General features: G+C 39.5%; 1 protein-coding gene across 1 annotated transcript; it reads left to right on the top strand.

The window, feature by feature from the left end:
- The first annotated feature begins 4,821 nt into the window (after positions 1–4,821).
- Positions 4,822–11,035, top strand: LOC130054185 (hunchback-like protein). The gene is made up of 2 exons (XM_056162811.1): positions 4,822–4,875; positions 10,262–11,035. Exon 2 carries the CDS (start codon positions 10,271–10,273, stop codon positions 10,727–10,729), a length of 459 nt encoding a protein of 152 aa, XP_056018786.1. The 5' UTR covers positions 4,822–4,875; positions 10,262–10,270; the 3' UTR covers positions 10,730–11,035.
- Positions 11,036–11,392: the final 357 nt, after the last annotated feature.

Genomic DNA, 11,392 nt, shown 5'->3' with positions numbered 1-11,392 from the left:
TTTGAATGAACAAATGAATAAAAGTTGAATGGAGATCTTTTGAGTTACGTACATCTTTTATGTGCAAATCGGAAAGTTACATACATCATATTGTGAAAGTTACGTACATCAATCTACGTATTTCAAATACCGATTGCAGCAAATTCGGGACAGTATCATGAAGACTTTGGGTACAATTGTGAACTATTGATATAAATAGACATCCTCTTTCGTGAAGTGTATTTCACTTTGCTTTCTAAAAGACAAAAACATCGCTATTCTAATTTACCAGTTTCTTCTTCCGCCATCTTGGGATGTACGTAACTGTAGTTACGTACATCAGTTTAATACCAGTGACATTGGCAGATTCAGATGGGCCCCCTTTCACCTCAAATTTACAATATAATGTTAGTAAAACTCCAGATTTTTGCTAATTCATGTGTGTCCCCCCCCCCTTTCCGAAATTTCTGGATCCGTCAACGCTATTGTAGATGCCGAACCGTCCAGAATTCTGTTGTACTACCTCTCCACGTCGTTGTTGGTTCGGATGGCTGTCATGAATACGCTCCAGTGATGGATCTTGAATATGGAGCTTCTAATCCATGTTCTGTATACGTAGTCCATCACTGGCACTAAGTACGGGGCGCCAATTGGGACTTGATGTTTTTGTAATCAAAATCAATTTTGTGTACACAAAATTGAATTCTGTCATAACAAAATCATTTTTGTAAGTACAAAAATATGTTATTCATACCGGTGTTATGATAATTTCATTTTTGTAATGACAAAAATAAATTTTGTAATACAAAATTATCTTTCAGTGGAAAAAAATCATTTTTATCTGGACAAAATTAATTTCTGTAGACAAAATTAATTTTTGTCAATCAGGTACATGCAAATATAAACTTATTTGCATACAAAATTGACTTTTGTTATCTAATTTGCTGGCTGTGGAGAAGCAGGCGGCGATGACTGTGGAGAAGCAGGCGGTGCTGGCTGTGGAGAAGCAGGCGGCGATGGCTGTGCTGGGGGCTTTACTTGCTGACATCTAAGACATGTCCTATCACATTCTTCCCTGACTTTTACTGGTCTTCTATACTAATTCCTAAAGCATTAAAATGGATATCGTTAATCAGTTGTTTATAATAATTCTTTTACAGATTTTGATATTATATATGAAATAATTTTCTTATCAGTGTTGCATGCCACTTGTGACATTTATCACACTGAACAGCCTCCTGTCGTGGGCGAACGAGCTGATTGCATCGGATGCAGTTGTCTGTAAAAAAAAAAAAAAAAAAAAAAAAAAAGATGTTGCTTGATTTTGTCGAAAACTTTTTTTGAAATTGTTCATTGACCTGAGTATTAGTTAAAAATACCACTCCCAAGGACTGTGAAATCCAGAAAAAAAATCCCGTTTTGCATATCAAAGCTAAATTCTAATATTCAGCAACAGTTTAAAACAAGACGTGTTTTTAAAAACAAGTTCAAACTTTGCACATTCATTTATAAAGATACGTTACTTTTCATACACTTCTGTATAAGGGAAATTTTAGAAGCAAGTGGCCTATGGGGCGCCAAATTAACACAAATTCAAATACAGAGTAATTGAAGATACCTTCAATTATTTGAAGATATCATCAATTCAATTATTGTTATCTTTAATTGAATTAATGCGCGCATTAAATCAATTATTACTCTCATAAAATGAATTAATGCACGCTTCAATTCAATTATTGCTCTCATCAATTGAATTAATGCGCGCATCAATTGAATTAATGAGAGCAATAATTGTGCGCATTAATTCAAGTTTTGACAACTCTACATGTAATTAACGTGAGCAGATGCGGAAAATGGAAACTCTTACTTTGTAATTGATCTGTAAGCAACTGTTGCATTTATAACATCGCGTGCAGTGATGCAGTAGATTGAAATAATTATTTCGTTAACAAATTGTCACCAAAAGTCCAGTTTTACAACCTCTGTGCCTGTATTTTCACCACCAGGATGAAGAGTTCATAGGTGGACAGAGTCGATCAGAATTGTTTGTCCTTGGAAAATAATATATATATTGATGTATTTTGTGCTTTGAGAGAGAGGTAGAGAGTTGTTGGTAAACTCTGCACCGTACAGAATAAAACTTGTAAAAATTAAACTGGATTTGTCTTCCAACGATCTTAATACAACCTGAAAAGGGGTTACATATATATGTTTTCTGGGTGTTTGCTTATTTCAAGTGAGTAAAATGGGTACCTCCAAGGGTACTCCAACATGCTAGAGGTTAGTAGTATAACGCATCCCGAGAGGTTTCATTTTCATTTCTCGGAAAGGCTAGACATAATCAAATGCGGAAAGGGGGGTTTCTTTATGTGTCAGAAGTCTGTCCTAACTTTTCCTTTGGTAACAGGAATATAAATATATATACACTTTATACACCACCATACACCGTATATCGTTACTCCTTTACACTCTGCTCGCAATCATTATGTAAATTAGATTTTCTTACATAACGTAGTGATGATCGGGAGAAAATAGAGGGGCGCAAATATAAAAAAAATGTTGAGTGATTTTATACGAAATTGAAATAATATATTATTTGACAAGAAATTTTTTCACGTATACGGCTTATCACTTGATAACGCCTATCAATATAACGACACCATATGGACATGAATTGTAAGATGTACGTCGTGACGTACTTTTTCGTTGTGATCTCATAGGGTGCGAAGTGCACAGAGAGTTGTTTTTATATACTATAAAACTGTTCTGCTATATCCATACTAGAGTTTAGGTCCAAAGTACTTTTAGAGTAAAATGAATTATTTTTAAATGTATTGCGTAAAACTATATGGGATCCGGGTTAGAATAAGTCCTCACTTCCCCTTGCTTGTCGTCAGAGGCGACTAAATGGGGCGGTCTTTCGGATGAGATCGCAAAAAACCGAGGTCCCGTGTGACAGCAGGTGTGGCACGATATTTAAAGACCCCTCCCTGCTCAAAGACTGTAAGCGCCGAGCATAGGCCTAAACTGATTTGCAGTCCTTCACGGGCAGTAATGACGTCTCCTGCAGAAAGATCTGACTCAAACCACACAATATAGTGAACATATGATGAAACTCTTTGCATGTTAACCGAATTCAGTTTTATAGAACTACCGAATAGCTGAGTTCATTGTTTACAAAACAAAGTCATAGCGATTTTCAGAAATAGCCGCGTTTCCGAGAAATGAAAACGAAACCTCTCGCCTATCTATTTTTCTAGACATGATGCAATACTACGGACCAGTAAATTATCTATCAATTTGTTCATTGAATAAATGTGTAAACTTTTAATTGTTCTTTAATTCTTTTTATTTGAAAATTTCACATAAAGGAATACACCAGGAATACAAAACGCTCACACGCTATCCCCCCACATCTCGCCTGCTACACAGCACCACCTCCCCCCACCTCCCCAGCTTGACCGCGCCAACCCCGCCTGACCGCGCCAGGTGGCCCCGGCCACCTGGCCAACTGCTTGACCACCTCTATAAAACCCCTCACTCCAAACTACACTCAAAACTGCACTCAGTTGAACCACCCATCGGCCCGCACTCAAAACTGCACTCAGTTGAACCACCCATCGGGATGCGTTATACTACTGAGGTTCACGGCGAGGTACTTTTGACATGGCGCCGTGAGGTATATAAGGGACGTTAACCGAGGATCTAACTTGTTGGAGCACTCCAAGGGCTGCACCAAGAGAAAAACTCTACCACATCACTAGAAAAGTTAGCTCGCTAGCGAGGCAGTAGAAGTTCCCTGCATACTGTTCGCTACATTTCCACCTGCTTGGGGAAGCTTCGTCCCAAAGTGAAGCGTGAGTTCTCTCTGAATGCCTGGCGCATCTTCAGCAACGGCACGCACCATTCAGATGACACCGTTGCTTAATTTGCGTGATCAAGAGAAAGACTACCACATCACTAGAAAAGCTAGATCACTAGCGAGGCAGTATAAGTTCCTTCTACACTGACAGCTACAAGCCGACGTTATACGGTATTTTTTGTGTAACAGGACGAGAGAAAATGCAACGGACCCGACCGGAATTCGAACCCGGGCCCCTGAATCCTTGGTCAGATGCTCTACCAACTAAGCTGTCTGGTCACCGGCGATCGAACCCGGCTGATCGCTACATTTGTCAAAATTAAACAGTACAATCTTGAAGTATTCCGATGCCTTACATTGGAGAAATGGGGGGAAATGCAACGGACCAACCGGGGTTTGAACCCGGAGCCCCTGAATCTCCAGTCATGGCTCGTCAAAACACCTCTTATGAAGAATGATTTCACCATCGAAGAGTGATACAAGCTCTCAATTATTTTATACGATTTTTGTGTGAATTTTCTCGTAATGATATTTTGTAAATAAGAGATTCAAGGTTCCAAATTTCGCTGCGTGGTGAAATCATACTTCATAAGAGGTGTTGTAACGAGCCATTTGATAAAATTTTAGTATAATGAGCAACTTTGAGATAAAACATTTAATCTGGGAAATTTTTATGTAACTCCACTGATATGTAGACATAAGCCTTTTTAAAGCAAATCTAGTATACCACTGGCTTTCTTGGTTCACGAGCGTAAATATCAAAAGTGCCATGAAAGGTTATTTGATTATGTTGTAGAAAATTGGCCCAAAGAAAATTGCATAGGCGCCTGAGTCAAGGATATTGCACTACAACCTATAAATGTAGTGTTTTTGTTCTAGTCAATCAAACGTTTTAATGACTACATTTGTCATGATAACATGGACTGACCTGACACCCCTTATAATTAGAACAGCCTGTGTGTATATAAACCCGGGGTGCTGTGATTCTGTATCATTTCTTCCAAGCTGATCGGAGAGAGAGGGAGCTTAAAGAAGTAAGGCTAAATAAAGGTTTTAGAATAAGGAAAGGTAAGTGGACAATCAACGCAGTGGCCCAAATAGAGCTGAAGGTGTTTTGGTTGTTTACTCGCCTTATTGTTTTCCGGAGTGGTTGTCCGTGACCGACCATAGCACTGACAGTAAGTCAGGGAAAATAGCTAGTGCTGGGGATAGTGGCCCGAATAGAGCCGACCTGTTCCTGGTACTAGTCTATTCAGTTAAGAAAACATACTATTTACTTTCTTCAAGTCTTCCATTTATTATTGATTTACTACTTGATTTCAACCCAAGGTAGGGACATTCAAATAAATAAATATATGTCCAATCAGTGATTGAGGAAAATTATACTTTAGTTAAGCAAAGAAGTTCTTTTCGAACTCATACTAGATTGACGGCAAAAGAGTGCCGTTACATTATTTGGTGGCAGCGGTGTACGCTTCTTTGTTTGAATTTTGTTTGTAAAATGTTACGCGTGAAATATCATTCCTTGAGGAAGAAATACAAAGGTTAGAACTAGAATTAGATTCTGAAAGACACTCAACTCCCATGATAGTACGACACGCAGGTTTGTCAGATTTGGCACAACATACACCCCGCCATAATACAATGATCAACCAAATGGCAAGCCCTGGTGTAAGCCCAAGTGCATTGTGTAGTCACTTGGTTCACCAAAGGATCTCGACAAATCATTTGGCAGACCAGGGTGATTTTGATTCAAGAAACAGTATGGCATGCCATAGTAGACCTAGCAATCAGGGTATTAGCAATCTGTTTCAGCCGCAAATAAGTGCACAAGTACAATCAACAGATCAAGTTTCTGCGGACAGCAATAAGTATTCATCACACGCCAGTACTGTACATCAAACTTCGCAATCTCGCATGGTGGACCAAAAGCATCATTTCATTAAACCTGCGACGTTTGATGGAAGTACGTCTTGGAGTGATTTTAAATTGCATTTTGAAGTTTGTGCAGAGCTTAATTGTTGGTCACCTCAAGAAAAAGGCATGTATTTAGCAGTATCGCTCAGAGGAAATGCACAGGGTGTGTTGGGGAATCTGCCAGGAGCTGACCAACGTGACTATAATGTACTGTGTACTGCTCTGGAATAGCGCTTTGCGCCGACAAACCAAACTGAGTTATACAGAGCTCAACTCCGGGAAAGGAAGCAAAGAGCAGTAGAGACTTTGCCTGAGCTAGGCCAGGATATTAGAAGACTCACGAATTTGGCATATCCAACAGCCACTGTTGATCTAAAAGAAATTCTGGCGAAGGAACAATTCATAGATGCGATCAGAGATTCCGACATGAGACTGCGAATTAAACAGGCAGGTCCGGTGGATTTGAATGATGCTGTACGTCATGCCGTTGAGTTACAGGCATTTCAGAATGCTAACAAGAAAATGCAGGAAAGTCAAGGATTTGTAAGAGCTATGGAAAATGATGCAATAAGTGCAAAAGGATTCAAAACTGACAAAGTTCTGAGGGAAATAACAGACACGTTAGCATCGCTTCAAAAAGAAGTGAAAGCAATTAAGGACAGCCAGAGCCAGAGTTTGCCATCAAACTGCAGTTCACGTCTGAAATTCTTCACAAGACAGGCGAGTCAGGAATGTTCGTCAAAAAAAAAACAGTAGGAGGCAAGGTATTAGAATTCTTGGTTGACACGGGAGCAACGGTTACCTTGGTGTCAAAATCTGCAATAGACAAAATAATGCCCGATAAGCCTTTGGAGCAGTTAAGGTCAGAAATTTTGATTGCTGATGGTACACCATTGAAGGTACATGGGGCACAACTTTTGGAATTTTCTCTACAAGGGATACGATTCACACAGAAAGTTGTTATTGCTGATTTAAGTGTTGAGGGAATTCTTGGATTAGATTTCTTGAGGACGAACGTTTGTAGCCTGGACTTGTCAGAGGGCATTTTGACAATGGCAAAAGTGGAAAAACCAATTACTTGCAATTACAAGGGAAAGATAGGTTACTTCAGAATCACTCTGTGTGAGAACGTATCCATACCACCAATGAGTGAAATAATAGCATACGGCAACGTACAAGTCATAAACAATAAGGAAAATGTACATATTCCCAAGGCTGGTATAACAGAGTCATGTGAGCAGTTTCAGGGCTCTGACAGGGCACTAGTTGCACGTACTCTTGTTGCCAGAAACCCCGAAAACAAAGTTCCGATACGATTGATGAATTTACACAATGAAGCTACAAGTTTGGGTAAAGGTACGTTTATTGCCAATATAAGCCCTATAGATGATGTTTACAACTTGAACGAAGATAACACACATAATGGTAACCAGAGAGTTGGCATTGCAGAATTGCCAGACCATTTGCAAGATTTGTTTGAGAGGTGCATTGCACATATTTCCCCTGAACAAAAGGAGGTTGTTGGGAAGCTACTTCTGCGTTATCAATCATCCTTTTCAAAATCAGACAGAGATTTAGGAAGGACAGATATTATTCAACACAAAATTGAGACGGGGAACAGTAGACCAATAAAGCAGACACCCAGACACATTCCTGTGCGCATGCAGAAAGAAGTTGACTCGCATATTGATGACATGCTACAGCAAAATGTCATAGAACCTTCGTGTAGCCCATGGGCATCAAATATTGTATCAGTCAAAAAGAAAGATGGTTCGACGAGATTTTGTATAGATTATCGAAAACTGAACAACATTACTCTTCATGATGCGTATCCTCTGCCAAGAATAGATGATTCCCTAGATCAGTTAAGAGGTGCCAAATGGTTTTCGACATTGGACTTGTGTTCTGGATATTGGCAAGTAGCCATCGATCCAAAAGACAGACAGAAAACAGCTTTTACGATGAGGCGTGGACTATACGAATTCTCAGTTATGCCTTTCGGGCTTTGCAACGCTCCAGCTACCTTTGAGCGTTTAATGGAAACGGTACTCAGAGGCTTGCAATTTGAGACATGCCTGATTTATCTTGATGACATCATTGTCTTTGGAAAAACCTTTGAGGAAATGGTTGACAATCTTTCCAAAGTTTTTGATCGTCTTGAGACAGCTGGATTGAAATTGAAACCCAAAAAATGTGTTCTTTTTGCTCGACAAGTTGAATTTTTGGGTCATATTGTGTCACCCGAAGGTATTTCAACAAGCCCGGATAAGACAAAGGCAGTAGAGCGTTGGGGTGCACCTGGTAACATAACGGAAGTAAGATCATTTCTTGGCCTCTGTAGTTATTACAGAAAATTTGTCAAAGATTTTGCATCCATAGCAAAACCATTACACGATTTGACAGCAAAGGACAAATCATTCAAATGGTCAGAAGAATGTCAAATTTCTTTTGGCACGCTCAAACAAGCTCTCACTTTCGAACCAATTCTTGATCATCCTGATTTCAACAAGGAATTTATTCTTGATACAGATGCAAGTGATAAGGCAATAGGCGCAGTTCTATCTCAAGTGATTGATGGAAAAGAAAGAGTGTGTGCTTATGCAAGCCGATGCTTATCAAAGTCTGAACGACGATATTGTGTAACAAGAAAGGAGCTATTGGCAGTGACACATTTTGTTAAGTATTTTAGGCATTATTTGTATGGTAAACCGTTTCTTGTACGTACTGACCATAGTTCTCTTCGTTTGCTCATGAGTTTTAAAAATCCAGAAGGGCAGTTTGCACGATGGATTGATGTACTCTCTACATACAATTTTAGGATCGAACATCGACCAGGTCGATTGCATGCAAATGCAGACGCTATGAGTAGACTTCCTTGCAGACAGTGTGGGTATCATTTGGATTTGGAAAAACAAACATACTTGCCTGTCTGTAGTCAGATTTCTAAGGGTGAATCATTGCTGTCTGCACAGCAAGCAGATGGTGACCTACAAAAGCTACGTTCATGGATAGAGGCTGGCTCCTGCCCTCCTTCTAAAACAATTTCGTCTGAAAACCACTTTCTTAAGTCTCTAGTCTCTCAGTTTGACAGACTTTGTATCAAAGATAATCTTTTGTGTCGAAAGTGGGAAGATTTGGAATTCAATAAGGTAGATTACCAGTATGTAGTCCCCTACTCGGAACGTCGCAATTTACTTCGACAATATCATGATGAGAAAATATCAGGACATCTTGGCATCAAGAAAACATTATCAAAAGTACGGTCAAGGTATTACTGGCCAGGTTTGCAACGCGATGTACGTCAGTATATTGCAGGCTGCGAATTATGCTCCAAATTAAAGAGTGATACAGTGACCAAGTGTGCACCAATGAAAATTGTACATACAGGTTACCCTATAGAAAGGATAGCAACAGACATTTTGGGCGAGTTGCCAATGACAAAAAATGGTAATAAGTACATTTTGGTGGTAGCTGACTACTACACTAAATGGACGGACATTTTTGCAATGCCAAATATGGAAGCTCGTACGGTTGCGAAAATTATTGTGGAAGAGGTTACCTGTCGCTTGGGTGTACCGGCAACCATCCATTCAGACCAGGGTAGTCAGTTTGAGAGTAAACTGTTTACGGAAATGTGTTCTTTGTTAGGCATTAAAAAGACACATACAACACCATACCATCCACAATCTGATGGTATGGTGGAACGATTTAATCGTACACTCACCACGATGTTGATCAATTTTGTAAATGACAACCATTCAGATTGGGACGAGTACTTGCCTTACGTCATAATGGCATACAGGTCCACAACTCATGAAACTACTGGTTTTTTGCCGAATTCTCTTATGTTAGGAAGAGAGGTATGTACACCTTTAGATATTATGTATGAAGTGCCTCCCCCAATTAAGCCTATGCCACAGAACGAATGGGTCTGGCAGCTGCAAGAGAGACTTGAGAATGCACACAAGATTGTAAGAGCAAACACAAATCAATCCATGGTCCGCCAGAAACATTATCATGATAAAAAGTTAAACTGGGGCCAGTTTTGTGTCAATGATGAAGTGTATGTGTATTTTCCAAGAACAAAGTCCGGGCAGTCGCCAAAATTTACAAGTTATTGGCGTGGCCCGTTGAAAGTCATCAAGAAATTGTCTGATGTTACATATATGGTTAATTGCGGTTTCCGAGGGTCAAATCAGGTCATACACGTTGACAGGATAAGGCTAAAGCGCTCTCAAAGATTAGTTGGGAAAAAGAGCGAGGTTGATGCAGAGAATAATGTTGAGAAAATCGATGATGAAGTTGTTGCAAGTCAAATACCTACAAGTGAAACAAATATGGTGCCAAAATCTAATGATTATTGCACTGTAAATGATGAGTGCCAATGGACAAATACAGAGGCAGATTTGCCTACGAAACAATTTCGAAGTAGAAAACCCCCTGTTTGGTTAAACGATTACGAAACAAATTATTAGCTTTGTTAACATTTTTTTATTGTTTCAGATTGCAATTATGGTAAAGACAAAGGTGACAAGTAGAACGGGCGCAAGAAAATGTCCGATGTGTTCAGAGTTATGTCATGGAGATGTGGAGTTCTCTAACCATGTAGTACAGTGTGCTATGCAGGAATATTCTTGTGACTTTTGTGATTTTACATCACAAAAGGAATGTAATGTAAAGAGACACATGAGAAGAGCCCACAAGGGATTGCTAAAAGATCCTTTACCATTAGGAATGAAATCAGACACAGATCATCCTGCCAGTGCAAAGAAAATGGAGGATGTGTCAAGCAAAGTGGACAGTGACTCGGGCTCAGAAATAGAAGATTGGCTATTCCAGGATCCAGGCGACGATCTCAAGCTGGATAAATCTTCTGTGGATAAAGATGATGGAGATGACGATGCTGTGCGAGACACAACCGTTAATCTTTTGGAAGGACGTCTCCAATTCTACCAGGAAAGCGTTCCCTGAGTCTTGATACAGTATATTCTAGTGGCTCGACAACTACACAAACTGAAAATGACAGTGATAACGCACCTTTGAAATGCAATGCTTTTTCGCAAACAGAATTTGCAACAGAGGTTGTAAAGAAAACAATCAAAAAATTTCGAGAGGGTGAAATTGACATTAAAGAGGTCACGACAGAAAAGTTCATGATTTTGTAAATATCTTTCTTATGTTTCGGAACATTTGAAAGCGTTGACACAGGTAGTGATCATTTTGTTTCCTAGTTTATTGTGGTTAATGGAAAATTAATAATAAAAAAAACAAGAAAAATGTTTTCATTCGGGACCAATGTACCCAGAGGCGTGGGTAATGTAGTGTTTTTGTTCTAGTCAATCAAACGTTTTAATGACTACATTTGTCATGATAACATGGACTGACCTGACACCCCTTATAATTAGAACAGCCTGTGTGTATATAAACCCGGGGTGCTGTGATTCTGTATCATTTCTTCCAAGCTGATCGGAGAGAGAGGGAGCTTAAAGAAGTAAGGCTAAATAAAGGTTTTAGAATAAGGAAAGGTAAGTGGACAATCAACGCAGTGGCGCGAATAGAACTGAAGGTGTTTTGGTTGTTTACTCGCCTTATTGTTTTCCGGAGTGGTTGTCCGTGACCGACCATGCACTGACA

The sequence above is a fragment of the Ostrea edulis genome, chromosome 4 (assembly GCF_947568905.1).
Source record: "Ostrea edulis chromosome 4, xbOstEdul1.1, whole genome shotgun sequence".
Lineage (NCBI taxonomy): Eukaryota > Metazoa > Mollusca > Bivalvia > Ostreida > Ostreidae > Ostrea > Ostrea edulis.
This window is presented reverse-complemented; position numbering and strand designations above follow the sequence as displayed.